The sequence below is a fragment of the Salminus brasiliensis genome, chromosome 5, assembly GCF_030463535.1.
Source record: "Salminus brasiliensis chromosome 5, fSalBra1.hap2, whole genome shotgun sequence".
Classification (NCBI taxonomy): Eukaryota; Metazoa; Chordata; class Actinopteri; order Characiformes; family Bryconidae; genus Salminus; species Salminus brasiliensis.
The window spans coordinates 16,850,412-16,868,538 of record NC_132882.1 but is presented as its reverse complement, the minus strand read 5'-3'; the positions used below and the strand labels follow the sequence as shown (position 1 = coordinate 16,868,538).

The 18,127-nt window shown below is 38.3% G+C and overlaps 1 protein-coding gene across 2 annotated transcripts in view; it reads right to left on the bottom strand.

Moving 5' to 3' along the window:
- The window catches only part of plppr5b (phospholipid phosphatase related 5b), a 61,440-nt gene extending 46,208 nt beyond the window's left edge, over window positions 1-15,232 (bottom strand). Inside the window, exons 1-2 of one of the 2 annotated variants that reach the window (XM_072679642.1) lie at window positions 15,025-15,232; window positions 9,971-10,035 (exon numbers count right to left, since the gene is read on the bottom strand). In XM_072679642.1, the coding sequence (XP_072535743.1) occupies window positions 9,971-10,021 (51 nt within the window). In that variant the 5' untranslated portion in view covers window positions 10,022-10,035; window positions 15,025-15,232. Of the gene's footprint in view, window positions 1-9,970; window positions 10,036-14,794; window positions 14,823-15,024 lie in introns of those variants that run through there. The other variant, XM_072679643.1, reaches the window with a different exon arrangement.
- Between the last annotated feature and the right edge of the window lie 2,895 nt (window positions 15,233-18,127).

Below are 18,127 nucleotides of genomic sequence, written 5' to 3'. Positions count from 1 at the left end.
ACTCAGGCGGAATTTAAGAGATCTCCCCAATATATCTCCCCAAATGGACACAATGGAATAAAATATCTTTGTCATTGCAAAAGTGTGTTACAACACTGTTTTTAACTGTTGTTCTGTATATTGTTTGATGTTGCTACACCAATTAGGCTCTGAGCTAATAGCTAAGCTAAAGTTGTCTTCTTACCCAAACTTTCTGTTCCACCTTAAATAATGCAGCACTTACATCCTGCTGTTGAAATCATTGTGGTGGCTTGGTGGTTAGAGCACAGGGCTATTGATGACAAGGTTATGAGTTATGATACCTGGCCCCTATGTCCACTGCTCCGGGCATGTGTGCTCACTGTCATTGTGTGTGTTTGATCACTAGTGTTTGTGTATGTTCAATGCATGGATAGGTTAAAGGTCGTAGGCCAAATTTCATCCCTGTCCAACACAAATGTTGAATATAGTTGTCTTGTCTTGTTAATGTAACTGCAGTATATATTTAAGGTGGAACGGAGGGTTAGAATTAGAAGCCCACTTCTAATTCTATATATATATATTATATTATTATATTATATATTATATTATATTCTAATTCTATATTCGATAACTGATAACGTTACTGCACTAATCAGTTAAAATTAAGCTCTTTGTTGTTTTGCTGATCAACATGAGGTCATAAATAATTACTGTCTAGGGTAGTTTTCGCAAAAAACAAGATGTTCCTCACTGTGGGAGTAGGGAATTAAGTCTGTTAATGACACCTAGACGACTACAACAAAAACTAAGGATCGGAACTGGATCAGAACTTTAAAAGCTGCTACCCGAGTCATTAAAAATGCCTGGATCGGTCTTGATCCTGATCAGGATCGGGACATCTCTAATTGTGGATAAACCTTACCATAACGCTACATGAGCAAGAAAGAAATTAGTTTGATTAGATGGGCTTAGATCTCTGTATCTCATGCAAACAAGCATGTTTCCTAGTGACTGATGAGAAGATAATTAAAAAGTAGATCAAGCTCATCAAGACTCTCCCTTGGGTCATTATCGTTTTAATTAATAATACATGCAAATATGTCGAATGCTTCAAGCAGAGCCCTGCTTGTTTACCTAAGCTTTGTGTCTCGTTACTGGCGCAAAGCTTGCTTTTGTAGAGCACTGCCAAAATTGTTCATACTGGCTACTGTTCTGCTCACAAATGCTGCAACAAATCTGTCCGATCGATATGCTTTAGCTGATAAAAAAAAAAACAAGACTCCAAGGAGCGAACTTTGAGGGAACTGGTCACAGACGGGCTTTCAGTACCTGATGATCACATACATGCGCTGGACTTCCTTCCCCACTGGCTGATGAAATCGCCACAGGCTACGACGAATGTTCCCATTGCAATAAAGTGACACAAGAATCCAGTTTAGGAGGATGACAGAGGGAAGCAATACACTTCCGCTGTGATAGCCATTTAAAGCCTGCTCTCTGCTCAGGCAGCGAACATTAGCCTCCAGGCTCGAGATTTCCCTGGCCTCTCTGAGGGACACTTCTTCTTAATAACTCATCTTGTGCGAAATGCCTACAAAGTATTAGAGATGGCTGTAAGTGAAATTCGCATCAAAGGCCAGCATGTACTGTACTGTATTAGACTCTATTATGCACTAAAAAGGAGACAGGCACTGCTCTCTCCTTCCCAAAGTTTGACTGTTCTCAACCATCCGCTGGTTCCATCATTTATTAATCCCTGCTCATTCTTTTACAAGACTCTTAGGCTTTGTTTAAAAGAGATGCGGCACTTGATGGCTTTAATCATGCGCTTTATTTTTCTAAAAGACTTGAGCTTAATTAAGACATTCATAGGGGGCACAGTCATACTGTGGCAAAATACAGCTAGAGGTAACTGAGGATTAATGAAGTAAGAAGCATGTTGAAGCAGTGCTATTATACTGTGTGTAATGTAGAGCTGCTTTTTCTCCCCTCTCAGTGATCCACTTTTGTCCTTTTGTCTGTCTGTCACAAAGAATAGCAGGAGCTTGCGTAAGAAGATTCACTACCTAAGAGGTAGAAATTTCTGGGACATGAATAATGAATGAATTCAGCTACTTTAAGCTGCACCAATTGCTGACACAGATGTGCAAGTGCACACACACACACACAGCTTGTCTAGTCTCTGTAGAGAAGTATTGCTAATAGAATAGGAGTCTAATGGCACCATGCCAGGCATTGGCATTGAGCTGTGGAGCTGTGGAACTGTGTTCTCTGGAATGATGGTGCTCTATCCAGTACTTTTAGTCTGACCTCAGATTGACCTCAAATCCTCAGACCAATGCTCTAAAATCTAGCAGAAATTCTTCCCTGGATAGTAGTTACTCCAACATAAGCAGGATAAATTATTTTTAATACCCCTGATTTTGAAGAAAACAATGAACAAACAGGTGTCCCAATACTTTTGTCCATATAGCATACGTTCACATGTTTTTGACCACATCTTCTATAGATCACACCTCCCTACAGAGGAGCTGCAAATATGTAAATATTTCAGAGCACAACAACAGTCTAAAAGCATCAAAACCATCAAACTGCTGTCTCCGTAGTTTCCTTAGGCTGAACACATTCCAATCGTTTGGCATCCTCCTCGCTATTTGGCTCGCTGTGCAGCGAGGAGTTTTCACCTCCACCCATGAATTATTAAACTTCATTCAGTTTGGAATCACTGCACTGCTCTTCGGAGATTCAATTGAAGTTCGTGTTTACATGGTGGGAAAGCATTTGGGCGTATACAAGAACGTTAATGCAGCCTTCCACCGCATTTCTAATTCTGTCTGCAGCCAGACAGCCTCTAATGAGCCTCTGCCAGTTAAAACCAAACCATGAATGTAAACACATTCTAAGTCACTGGATCTGAGTCTAATATAAAACAAAAACTATGAAAAATGACAGATGTGCATCTACAAATCCACAGAGTAAAACAGCAGTAACCACTATTATTGAGTGTTCAGGCTTTTCTGTATAACAAATCCGTAATAAGCAAACAAATGAGATGTTCTCAGATACACACTCACAGAATGCTGAAATGTTACTGTTGTGTCAGCAGCTTCACCCTCAGTGGATTAAAAACTCTTGCTGACTAAAGGCCTGAGCAATAAACAGTATAAATGATTTGCTATAAGTTATTACTGCAGTACTTATTTATATGTCAACAGTCAACAATTCTATCATTGAAGATGCATCCCACCAGTTTTGGTATTGAACTGATTCTGATTTGTGTTGTTTAGAGCTGGCAACAAATCCTGTTATCAATTAGCTGACATGTCTGACATGGCTGATAACTGGGCTGTTTCTACGTGGTCAGTCACACTCGTATTTATTATGATGTTACTGAGAGCAAAGAAACCATTTAATTAAGCTTTGCTTTACAGTTTCTGCACCTTTCACACTAATCACTAACCCCTCATTATTCTCAAGAGCAATACAGGAGATCTGGTGCTCTGCTTTGTTTGTTGGTAAACATGGTTTTAAAGGTTAATATATATATATATATATATATATATATATAGTTTATTTTCTATTTATAGAAATATAATACTTTTTAATAATAATATAATTATTGTCTCTTTATTTTTTAAACATTGAAAGTTAATTACTGCTAATAAATACTGCTAACTAATACTTGCACATTCTTTGAATTAATCCCACACATAATGGACTGGTTCATCGATTTTGAAAGTAATCATTAGTTGCATGCAACCCTGTAAAAATGGTTAGTCAACCTAAAAAAGGACAAACAAATTTTATTTAACCCACACAAAACAAGAAATCTCCTAATATTGTGTTAATGCAAACCAGATCAATGCATGCAGTAGCTAGTTTAGGTTACTATTTATGTCAATACATTATTAACTGGAAGACACCAATCACTGAGCACAGCAACAAAACTAACCACTATAATCATGAGAAAGTTGCATGATATAACTGTCCAAATGTTAGAATAGAAAGGTCAGCAATTGGAGCTAATAGTTGGTGTCAGCAGGTACTTGAGAGGCAGTATTTGGAACAGGTACCAGCTGTCCTGCAGTACTGTGTGTATATGTCTACTTTGATGCTGTGATACACCAAAATGACCCAAATTCCACAAATGCACTAACTGGGTTATAGCCTCAATAGTCAAAAGTTGGTATGTGAAGTTAAGAGCTAATATATAATTAACCAATTTCATATGATGTCAATTTGTAAATAAATAAATAAATAAAGATATTTATATTTATTCACATGTATGACCTTTCACTTGCACGTCTGTTACTACATATCTTTTACAGCTACTTCCGTGACTGTATATAATATAATGTTGCTGTCAAAATTAAGAGATGTACTTGTCACCCACCCTTAACTGAAGTTTCAAAGTGGCCATTACTGATCTAATTCAATATCACAATACTTTTCAGATGATATTTCAGCTGTAAAGAACCTGTGCTTAAGTTCTGTACTAACAGAATGTCCATAGTTTTGTTCTACCAATTTGGACCGTTTTCTTCTGTATGTCTTAAAATAAGGACAACTTTACACAGAATTGCATATGTCAGGGGTGGGCAACGGGGGCCGGAGTCCAGCACAGTTTGCTGATTTCCATGGTCTGACAAACCTACCAAGCCTGGCAATTAACAGGTAAGTTGAATCAGGGTGTGCCTGAGCAGATAACCTTCCAGGACTGGATTTACCCATTCATGGTATATATATAACCAGACAGTAACTACAGGTTTTGAAAGGAACCTTTTATATGTTTTAAATGCACCCAGCAAGCAACCTACAGTTCACTATGCTTTAAGTATCTGTCAATATTGCACAAATGTAAAAGTCCATATATTGTTGTGTGGTACTGCCATACCTCTAAGCAAAAAGGGTTCTATATAGTACTAAAGTTTTTTTACTCGTAATGAAAGGAAAACCCTTTTTAGTGCTATTAGCAAGTTTTTGACATGGCTTTCATAAGAGTGCTGCAATGGAGACTGCATACTTTATGTGCAAATGAAGTGCCATCTGGTGGTCCCAAGGAAGATGAGCTTTGCGACAGATTATCAGAGAGTATTACTTACTCTGAGAACTAAACATAAAGTAAACTAATGCTTAAAATATTATACCTTTTGTTATTCAATAGAAAAGAGTAAGCATAGAGTCAAACATTCTATCTATAACCAGAAATGTTTAAGCTTGTAAACTTTTTAGCTCACAGCTTCATCACTAATATCACTGCAGTACATTTACACAGCAAATCTCATCACGAGGTATATCACATTCAAGCAGGTTTTTCAGAGGCATGGATTTTACAGCCTCTCGGGGAGGAAATTATATTTGCTCAAAAGTATCAGGCGCAAAGCTGCTCTATAATGGTCATCCCCCACCAGAGCAGAACCAGGCATCTCAGCTAATTGCAAATATTTACAGGGCAGCAGAGCGCTGATTGCTCTGGCATGGCAAACAGCCGCCTCATTCCAGCAGGCCTGTGCCAGCCTCAGCTCCTCAGATTAATGAGCCTGGGCCAAGAGGGAGTGATGACCAAGCATTTCATTACAGGCTAACAACAAAAGCACATTCAGCAAAGCCACACATCTCCGATCCATTTGAACAGACAGAGACAACCGCAGACAACTGCTGTAGACAAGGAACGCCTCCAACAGTCCTCTTCCTAATTAATATACCTAATGCCCACATGGCTACATAGGCCCTCTAGTTCCAAATCTGTTACTCATATTTTATTTTACTAAACTGTAAATCATATCTTCAGTTTTTTAATACACAACTACACATTAAAAATGTCATGGGGTCTGCTCTTCTAGTCCTGATTGGCCCTCTCCTATTCTACCCATACCTTGTCCTTAGAACTGACCACCCTGCATCTCCTGAACCTCTTATTTTGGACTCATCAGGACTATGCATCCCTTGTTTGTCCCCGGGATCTGCAGTTTTGCACTAATTGTGTGCATTTCTATTGGTTGTAGTCTGTGTTTTGAGGTTTTAAGTTTTGAGACTATTAGCCGTGCTTCCTGCCTCTGTGTTTACCTCTGCTATGCATGACTCTGAATGAATCATCACACCACTATATAACAAGTGCTTCAGAGCCACAATATGAGGAATTGTAAGGTACAATATACATTTTACCCAGCTGACCATCTCCATCTAACCAAGGCACTGTTAGCAGGCCAACACTTATCCCAGGCCAGTACTCATCAATGATGGACTGAAGTGTAAACATTTATTGCTAAAAGTACCTTTGAGCTCTGCATTTAACCTCCATCTGCTCCAGGGTTTAGAGAGTATACCTGACCCTGCCTCTGGCTCTATTTCTCCAACTCAGCACCATCCAAGGACTGTGGTGCATGCAGAAATACAATCCAATTTATCAAACAAATGTCAAAGCCCCAAACAAATCCTTCCATGGGACAGAGGAAGAAGGAATATGTGAATGTGCCGGCCTCAGAGAAGATAACAGAACATGATAAGAAATCAGCTCATGGCTCATGCAGTGTATCCTTCCCTCCACGGAGCATTAGGAGAGGAGTGAGAGCCGAATGATTGAAAGCACGGAGACCGGCCCTGGCTCACATGTGCCGCTGACAGATGGAGTGAATATGTTGTATGCAGCAGGGGAGCCTTTAAATCAATGGAGATGCATACAGTGTACAATAAAGGAAGACCAGCTCTGGCCGCCTTACTCAGAGGCCTTCCCTACAATGATTTAAAACTGTCTTTGGTGTACTGGGGGAGTCCATGGTGATTCCAGGTCATGTGGTGGTCATGTATAGATCCAGCAGAAGAGCTGTGCAAAAATAAAACCTGCTAGATCAACGTTCGATTTTTGCCTAATTTTAATGATCTTCAATACACTTACTATATTTAAGTATTCTGCCATTCACTGTGTATAACACTGATGGAATACATTTTAAAGCTAGGTCAAGTCCAACTAGAACAATGCTCAAATGTCTACTGTCTGCCCACATAGACAATGTAATAGATTTTGGCTATTCCAGGAAGGTACTACTGTAGGTTTCTACACAAGGCTGAATTCAGAGGACTGAATGATAGTGTAAGCTAGGGATGAGGTGTCCTTGATTTAGGCCTCTGTAGACACTCTAAGCCCACTTACTGAGCCTGAGCACAGCTGCACTGCACCACTGCAATGCTGCGTGGGCTTTTCTCTACCACAACCCACTCCACACAAACAAAAGAATGAACAAGAGAATTTATTCAGTCCATCTAGTCTGTAAAACTGAACCGTCTTTACAAAGGTTTGTGCTTTAAGGCAGTGCTTTCCAATCCATCTCCTGGAGAACCTAATGCCTTCCATTCTTTTAGTATTTTACACCTAATTAAACTAATCAGAGATCAGTTCCCAAAAGCATCTCAACGTTAACATCATCTTAACTTGTAGAGAGTGAGAATGTTCAGTGTGGTGCCTGTTTGACCATTTAAAAATCATCTTTGTGTTACCATTCTTTCTGAATAGTTCCTCTTGGGTTTTCGTGAGTGTATCAAATCAGGGAAATCTGCAGGAAAGATTTGACCAGGGTTGAAAAACTGGGTTTATGGAATTGTATTATTATATGAACAGTCAGTTATTGAAGGTGAAGTGTTGAAAAATGGGCAAGCGTATGAATCTGAGCCACTTTGACATGGGCCAAACTGTGATGGCTGGACAACGGGGTCTCCAACATATCATGCAGGTCTTGTGGGGTTTTTTCGGTATGCACTCACTGATGCAATCTGTCGAGGGCCCACCAATTACAAATCACAGGACTTAAAGGATCTGCTGCTAACATCCTGGTGCCTGCCATCTTGCCAATTTTAAATATCAGTCAGATATTTTAACGCCAAATGTGTTCTTAACTGATAGAACAGCACACATACATGTGCTAATATGGTAAGAAACATTTTTGCTCCATGAATTAGCAGAATCAGTCTAGGGACAACACTGAAGAGATCATGAAGAGAGTTTGGATGCATATGATGTTGTGATGTGAGACCTGGAAAAGTCAAACTGACAGCTCATGAGAGCTAAGAGTTGTTTTATTTATTTGGGGGGGTGGATAGAGAAAATTTAAAATCTTAATAAAATGTCAGTTACAGTTAGTCCTAACGTGTGTAGTGGAGTGTAGGAACACCTACATGTTATGTTCTTCCTTTATCAGATAATATGTCTTTGGGGACTGGCTATAGAGCAGGGTAAACCACAGACTGACACAGATTTTCAGCTTTATGAAGCTCATGACACAAAGGTTTTTTTTTTTTTAAACAGGACTCAGATTCAGTTCTGACTTGTTATTTGAAGCTGCTAATTTAGAGAGTTGCCGATTCGTTTTCTCATGATGAGCTGTGCCTGGCTTATTACTGGTGTCTTTGGAGCCTCATGATGCTCTGAAAACCTATAAATCAAAGGGCTGACTATCTGCCTCCTCGCTGACACATACCGCAAATTGTCTGAAGGTAATTTGACTCCTTTTCATGCAGTGTTTTCATTGCTTTGTCTACACTCAACATTACACGATCCCTATAACTATTAACGAAACGATCACAAATACAGTATTTCAGTTATGACAACTGTTGTTTGAGGGTGACAAGGGAAAAGTCTGTAGAATCTGTACTTTCATTTATCTGATTCAGTGTAATTTGTGTAGTACACAATTAGAGATTTGTAGATTCTCTGTAAAACATTTTAAGGGAACATTATGTAGCAACTTTACCTTACAGCTTCAGCTTCAGAATCATTTTGATGGTATACTGACTTGTAATAGGTAACTTTTTAAATGTAACTTATATAACTGTAGATTCTGAATGTGGCCTCTCGCAAGAGTCATATTTGTGTAGAAGTCTGTTATATTACTCTACCTTGTCAGTTCACATGCTTCTTTCATGGCTAATACCGGTTCTGTATCTCTTAGCTTGTCAACAAAAGCATGTGTACTGTTGTCAATAAGGGAGAGCACAAGTTCTACAGCAGTGGTGTAAAAGTGAATTACACTTCCCAACTGTAGGGGAAGCCCTTTGACATATTAAATATCAAAAATGTAATTACATTTTGAAATCATATAAAGAAATTAAAATATAAATAACATTAAAATTTGACCACGTACATATTCAAGTACCTCACTGAAAAATGCATCATAATGAGAATTCCATCTCTACCTATGTGTATTTTTTATATTTATGATTTTCCATTATAAGTATTTAAAATGTCAAGGAAATGTCAAAGGAAATATCATACGCCAGGCTTGGTAAAGGGAGACGTTCTGCTCTAAGCCATTTAATGCATAGCAATATTTAAAAACAGGGGCAGTGTATTCTGAATACATACAAGCAGCTTCATTATACATGATGCTTTGACGTTATGCTTATAACAAGTGGATTGTAAGTGACAATCCAATAAAACTTCATCCACTAACACCCCTAGAATAGAGCACATTCATCAGATCTCAATTCAAATGATCTAAAGCAAACTCCCAAACTGCTCTAAGGAGAAGTGATACATTTTCTCTGCAAATGAAAATGAGCGGAGAAAGATCATTTCACACTTATTCCAGGGTGATGAGCCTCCTAGCTTAGAGGAGGCCAATTATGACATTATTGCAGTGCTCTTTAGTGATAATGACCCGCTGATTAAACAGCCTCCTCACCTTTCAGGTGAAAATCACATCTTAATAACTTCTGCCACAGCTTGCTTAATCTACTGTGATATTTTCAGAAATTCTCATTTGTTTTTGTTTTTTTATTTGAGCTCTAAAATGCATGCAGGAAATGTATTTCTCTGGTGAACAGAGACATGTAAGGCCATTTGTGTTTTGACTGTGGAGAGGCCACCTTGAAAACTTTGAATATTTAAAGGAGGATTTGCAGTGGAATATGTCTCAGTCTACTGTCCTTGTGAGGGTTGTCTAATCTAATCATAGTGATTTCCCACAATAAAGTAAACGATAAACTGTCTTTTTCAAATGACACAGCTGTGTCTTACCTCCACAGCTAAATAAGTGTAGAGTTCATGGCGAGGTCTTTTAGGTGGCATTTTGTCTTGGACACCTGAAAAAAAGAAAAGAAAAAGTGTTGAGAATACTATACAGACAAGCCACTAGATGGAGCCTGTTACCACACATTGAGAGTAATAATTCTCAACATCGCTGTGACTCTTTTCAGTTGTTCTACACTATCAACATCATTGCAAACTGCTTGTAATGTTAAAAAATGTACAATCACTTTCAACACTGCAATTGTAAATTTCTTATTTTTTAATATATACAATAAAGTGATTATATAATATATTAAAGGAATGTGGAGAAAATGCAGGCATCAGTGCAACACACACCCCACCAGATGGCCTCCTTTGCAAGAAACTAAAAAACGTTTCTTCCAAAGTCATTCAATTGCTATGGTGTATTTATCTGAGCATGTCTAGACTTTCTAAGAAATAGGTTTAAGATGGTTACATTTCATATTAAATATATTATTATTGTTACCTTATGATTCCTTACTGCACAATGATATAACATCTATGATAACCATTCTGGAGTCTGTAATACCAGCTGCAGTACAATTAAATATAAGGGTCATTTTCCAAAGCCTCATATCCTTATGTTCATCTTCACTGTTCATCTCCACCATTTCTAATAAAACAGAAGTGTTGCTGCTGGACACTAGATCTGCTCGAGGTTAATTACATGCTACAGATTTTAGTATTGTTCTCAATGATGTTTCACTGCAACAAGGTATAACCTCAGGTACTGGCGTATCTGGAATCTCATACAGTCTTATGCAAAACTTTGGGCACCTCTGGTAAAATTACTTTCCAACTTAACACAAGTTCACACTCTCTTTTTGCTTAATTTAAGATATTGTGGGGAATGTAAAATGTAATGCACATTAAATAGGGCAATATGTTCCAATAAGAATTTCATAATACCATATGTTTAGAGTATTTGTTTATTTATTTATTTTTACTTGTATCACTTGACCAGGGGTGCCCAAACTTTTGCACATAGTAAAAATAAAATAAAATAAAATAAAATACACACAGTGTTGGAAATGTGCAGGTTCAGGAATTCAAACGGGTCCAACACTTTTTCATGGTACTATAAAATCTAAGATTGAATATTGTTGTTTATGTTTATTTTGTTTATGCTTTTAATATAGTTCATACATCCTAACTACTAGATTAGACTACTGCAATTGTTACTCACTCCAACAAAACGCAGGTGCCAACGTCTCTATCAGGAAAGTAGAAGAATTTTACCCTGGTTTTATTCTGGCTTCCAATTAAATTCATCATCCTCCACAATGTTGCTTATGACATTTAAAGTCCTTCAAGGTCTAGCTCCAACATATCTTACTAATCCCTTGAAGCATTACATCATTCAGGCCATTTTACTTGGCTTACATCTCAGCTGCAGGAAGACCCTTCACATAAATGTGTCCTAAATTCTTATAATTACAATCATTATTACATACAAACATTATTATGGATGCACCAATCCAAATTTATATCTCCTGATGCTGATTCTGATATCTGACCTCAGGTTGTTGATGGATACTCAGTTACAATGCATCAATCAATAAGGCATTTGTGTATTGCAAACACACAACATACAAAATGCTGATGTCATGCAAAAACCTTAGCATATCTCCATTTTTGTCATTTTTAACTTTTTGACAAAATGACAATCTGGCAGTTGAAGTTTTATATTGTAATAAAATTTATCAATTTATGAAACAAGAGAAATACTCCAAAATGCCATAAAATATTTTGGTACTACAAGGTTTTATGTGACAAAAATATAGATAAGATAGAGGCTAATGTAACATAGCAGAGATACACCAAAAGTCTTTTTCGGACTGGGAGAACTTTTTAATGATGTTGTTCAAAAAGACTATATATTTTTACTGTTACAGTTTTATAACAACTATGGCTAAGAAACTAAAGTTACTAAAAGTGATGGTTCAATCTCATATGACCAATACCCAATCTGTTTCATAAGATTAGTATCAGAGCAGATACCAATCAGTAGGGGTGTAACGGTACACACATTCATATTCATTTTGAATAGACTGAAGGGCAAGTTACAGTTTGCTCCACATAGTGTCATATAGGCCTCCTGCGATAGCCGGCACAGCCTGTAGTTTGTTAAACAGTAAAATGTAAATGTCAGCATTAGTTTCCACACCCATGGTCGAACAATGCAGACACACCATTCTTGTCTAATCCACCAGGATTTCATAATGAAAAATATATAAAAAGGTCAGAATGCTGGTGAAATATGATGTTTATTTTCAACACCCTGCAAATTAAAATGTAACCTGCTGGCTTACAGCTAACGGTTTCCGCATGGAACTTGGTGGTGCTTTTAAAAATCTGGTGTTGCACTGCACTCATTAATCTTTGGATGCTTTGTCAATAGTGCACTGTGCATTCTCCATATGACTGCGTATAAATACATACACACATACGTACGTTACACTCCAACCAATCAGCACCAGACCAGTGCTTTATTCTTTATTATTATGTGACTTCACTCTAAACACAATTATAGTTAACATTAACATATTTATAAAGACATTTAATTACATGATTTACACAACATTTACACAACTCATTTCCCTTCATTTCTACTGTTTGGATTCAGCATCAGTTAATGTCTCTAGACAGAACACAAATCAAAGATTTCATCACTGCACACACCGGGGCGGATGAAACATCCCAGTCAGCGTGTGAACACAAACACATCAGAGGACTTCCACAGTTCTTTCATACAAGAGAAAAACCAAAGATCATAAACCTCTGTCTGATTTGAAGGCACCATTACACCAAAGCACACGGCCTCTCAGCAGGATTGGGTTGCAGCAGGTTATCTGAGACAAGCTAACCTTTGACTGATAATAGTGTGCTTTGATAGCTACTGACAAGAAACAGGAAGCAATCATTTTTATAAACTATCTGTAAACAACTGTAGCTTTTGCATGTCTTATACCTGTTTGATTTTTCACTGTTTAAGCGATGTCAGTGAGAGGCAACAAAAGAACAACCATATCTACCAGCTTCACAAACTAAATTGGACAAACAAAGTTATTATCTAAATTTTTTAATGGTATAATCTTTTTTTCTTATAATGTTTCTGTCGAATTTTCTCCCAGTTTGGTACTGCCAATCAACCCACCTGTCCGTATCTCCCCCTAACACTAGCAATGCTCCCAACACTAGGAGGGTAAGGACCTAACACATCTCCTCCGATACATGCAAGGCCAGCCACTACCTCGTTTAGAACTGCCACCAAAGCGGCAACACGTTCGGAGGAAAGTGCCGGGTCCCCAGCTCCACCCCACCTGCTAACAGAGGCCTGTGTGTATGTATATTGTGCTTTCAATGATTTCTTAGAACTGTTCTTTTTCTGGACAGAATAAGTGAAAAAAGAATTTGCTCGGAAAGTTTTATTCTTTTTTAGGTTCTGAAATCAACACAAGGTGAAATCATACATACAGCTTCAAAAATATGCATCCATCACTGAATATTTGGTTGAATGTCCATAACAAGCTTCTGGCAGAATTCTGGTTGGATATTTGACCATTCTTCTTGGCATATTCATTGAAATGTGTTGGTTTCCTGGCACAGACACAACTTTTAAGCACCGTCATTACCACCACCATGTTTAACAACCGGTATAGTGTTATTGGGGTTGAATACCTTACCTGTACTCCACACATCTTTGTTTAAAATGACTGTTTTTTGTTCATATGATCAGCTGCAAAGTTTACTCGAGCTTGAAGGTGACAATTTTGGAGCAAGGACTTCTTCTGTGGATGGCAGACTCTTAGTCCATGGCCATGTAAAACGTGCTTGACTGTAGACAGCTCATGGCTGACCTGTCCCATTGTGGTTCTTGGGTTGTTTCTGGCCAGCCAAACCAAATTCCTCTCAGCTGAGAGGCACAGTTTGGGTTATTGGCTACACCTCCCAATAACTTGTACTTATGGCACAGTTGTTAAAACCGATGACATTGGAATCTGCAGTTGTTTAGAAATAACTCCTTAAAGACATTCTGAGTTAAGTAAACTTAGGACCATTTCTCAGATCTGCACTGATCTCCTTGGATCTTGCACTGATCTCCTTGGATCTTGCACTGATCTCCTTGGTCAATCCAGTGCACGCTGTCAAACCCTGTTTATGTGGGCACAGAAAACCTACTCGATGTGGCCAATCGTAATCACTATCAGGAAGTTGGTTAACAGACATTTTGGAACTTCCAGCACCACTAAATATATCTAAGTGGCTGCATATATACTTTAGACCCCTTTTGTATGAATTTGCCCATGTTGATTTCAGAAAACTCCCAAAAATAAAATTTGCACACCACACATGTGTTGTACACTCATAGTACAACAAAGAAAACGCCAAAAGCCCAAAATTGCCATTCCATGATATTCATGCCCATTATAAGTATCAGTAAACTTCCAACAACCACTGTACAATATTACTTAAACAATATTTGACGGCCAGTCCCTAGTGGTTGCTTTTTTTTTATTTATTTTTTTTACAAAACAATTCCTATGCAATAACCAAAAATATGTTTAATTACAACAGTGTGGTCTATTATCATCTTCACAGGTACTTTGGTTTCTCCCCTTTACTTCTTGTCACTTCTTCTTCCATTGCCCATCTCTCTCTCTCTCTCTCTCACACACACACACACACTAATAGTCTGACAGTCTGAAGTCTATGACTGGCCATTGTTTACAAACACTTTAAGAGCCATTGGGCTGTTTTCTTTCTCAGGAGAAGAGAAGTAAAACTAACCTCGAGTATGTTTGGTAGTCTACTCTCCTCTCTCTTTCTCAAATGTTAAGATGAGGCTCAGCGACTGGCTGTCCAGTAAACAGCCGGACAGGGCAAGAGTGCCTGGAGCCTCTGGTGCAATGCTGTAATTCTCTCCCCAGTGGAACCGCATGGACCGAGACCAACAACTAGAAAAAATAGCACCCCGCGGTTATCTGACTTAAGTGACGAGGCGTATGAGAGAGTCCTACCTTTAGCTAGCTCGGGTTTTTAGCGCTGCAACAGCATCAGAGGTACCTGGAGGAGGAGGAGGAGGAGGAGGAGCAGGAGGAGCAGGAGGGAGATTAGACAAATATATAGACGTACTTTTCTCTGTGAGTGCCTCCTCACTCTATCTGTACCTCTTCACTGTGTCCGGACCTACTTTTGAACTAATATCAAACTTTAAATGCCAGCTTCGTCTCTGGTGACAGGCATTTGTCGATACTTTGGAACAACCAGCGTTACTAATCCACTACACCGCATACCGCTCAACCTCCACTGCGCGTGCGCCACCTTGAGTCACCCGTGCACGCGAGAGCAAGATGTTGCTGTATGAAAGGCCAAACGATCCAAAATAGTGCAAAAAAAACCCCCACGCATTTATTTAATAATAACACAGAAATGACACAACAACCTTAAAGACATCGCTAAAAGCAAATGGCATTTAAATGTTGTATGTTTTAGTGCTGTAAAACAGCATATTTTCTTACACTGTAATTAGCTTCTCTCTGATTTTGAAAGACAATTCATTTGATCTCCTCCAATCCAGTCCGTGGTCAGACCAGGTCGGTCACTATATATATATATATATATATATATATATATATATATATATATATATATATATATATATATATATATATTCTGAGAAACCTGTGCTCTTTGGTTGCAGTTTATTATTTTAAACATTTACATCTTGTTAAATTCTTATTAACCTTTTTCGACAAACTCTTTCATTTGTAAAACATTCATGTGGTTAAAATTTTAGATTAAAATATAAATTCTAAGGCAAGTGTTGTTTCCCTATGCAGATTTTCTCTTTATTTAATATTTAGTTGCTTTTTATGAACACTTTGGCAAGTATATTCTGGAGACCTGTAATGGACGACCCAGAGTGAGTTTCTTTTCTGTAAATTCTGGACCATTTAAGATTGAATGGTTCTTTGATCATTTCAGGGATGCACTGTATGTTGTAGGAAGACTAATTAGTAGACAGATTTGATGAATCAGTAGAATTAAAGCTGATTATTGTGTCACCCATGGGACTCCTTCTCTGAAGGAGAAGTCCATTATTGAGAGTTTATCCTCAATAAAATCAGAATCAGAATCTCTTTATTCTGCCAAGGATCCTACACATACAAAAAAAACAGTTTACTTGGTGAGAGCAACACAAGTATGACATGTAACAAACGAACAGACTGTTAACAGGTATTACACTAAGAAAGAAAAATACACTAAACAATAAAATAGAATAAAGAATAATTAGTAGTACTAAAAGTAACAAAGAAAAGAATCTGTAATCAGAAATCTGTACTTGTACAGGTATGAATACTGCATATGCATATGTAGCTTGAGTAGAAATGTACATACAAACTGTTATGTACATATTTAATGATATAAACATTAACAGAAAAATAACATCTGTACAGCTGTGCAAATAATCATAGTGCAAATGTTATGTATCAGTGCTGTGTTGCGGTTAAATCCAGTATCTAGTATATATCCAAATACAGTCTTTTTAAACATAATGTTAGAGTTGATTGTTTTTCTTCTTATTATTAGTTTCTTATCATTATTTTAATTTTATACTGCTACTGATGATGATGATGATGATGATGATGATGATTATTGATTGATTCTTTGAACGAGTTTTGGACCGTTTGGCTGTGCATATTTTTTCCCCACCTGTATTCTGACAAGCCCCACTTCCTGCACTGAGATTGCTATGGCAACCAGAGCTGTAAACAGTGCGGTTCGCCTTTATTTATCTCCGCCAGTGCCAACGCTTCAGTTAGCTGGCAGGCAGAGTTCATGGCCCAATATGGTACTACTACCAGTCGTTTTGCACTGACTAGTGATTCTTCAAAATGAACAGCCAACCTTAGGGCCGGAGGCGGCGTTTGTCGGAATACGGGTGGGGAAAACTACGCATCCTCTTTAGCTACTCCCTGTCTCTGGAGTCTTGTCCTAGCTCTGTTGCTCTCTCCGTCATGTAGCTAGATATCTATTTCCAAGACATCCACACCTCATCTGTCGAGTTTTCCACGTTCTTGTGGTTTCAGTTAGCAACCCAATCCGTAAAACGAGTGGATTTCAGAAGAAGTCTTTCCTGTAAAGCACATAGCTAACATGATGACTGAGATTCAGATGTGCGTTAGGTTAGCCTAGATAGCTAGATACATGTTTCAGTAAATGAATGATGTCTGACTTCTTTGTGAGACATAGCTGCCATGTATCTATCAATTCTGATTATATTAGCTAGATAGCTACAGTCCAGTCAGTTGGAGGAGGCGTAATGATGTAGGGGATGTTTTCTTGGCCCGTTAGTACCAATTAATCATCACTTTACATTTACATTTACATTTATGGCATTTAGCTGACGCTCTTATCCAGAGCGACTTACAAGGTTACTCATATTACAGAGGTGGGCCAATGTAGTGTTAGGAGTCTTGCCCAAGGACTCTTATTGGTGTCGTGCAGCACAGTCACCCAGACTGGGAATCGAACCCCAGTCTCCCACGTGGTATGGTAGTTCACTGGCAGGTAGTGGTGTTATCTGTTGCGCCACACCAACCACACTTGAAAGGCACAGCCTGTTTGAGTATTGTTGCTGATCATGATGTGCCCCCCTTCATGGCACCAACTTGCCCATCCTAAATGGCTACTTCCAGCACGATGAAGCCATCTCGTGAACATGACGCTGAGTTCAGTGTTTCTCAGGGGTCTTCCCAGTCACCAGACCTGATTCCAGTATGACACCTCTGACAGTGCACCTGATAAATGCAGCAGTCAATGTGGACCAGACCAGAATCCATGAAATCCATTGAATCCATGCCATGAAGAATTAAGGCTGTCTTGAGAGCAAAGGGAGGCCCTTACTAAGTTACCATACTAATGCACAAATAGCACTCGGTTTACACGTTAAACTGAGAAAAGTGGTTGCATCAACACAAATCTTCTCAAAACTAACTCAATTTAAAGAAAGTAATTGCATTTATGTAACACATTTGATTAATTTACAACCACCAATTAAATCATATACATTCACAGTGCCAATTCCTTCCCATTTTATATGAAATTTTATGCAATATT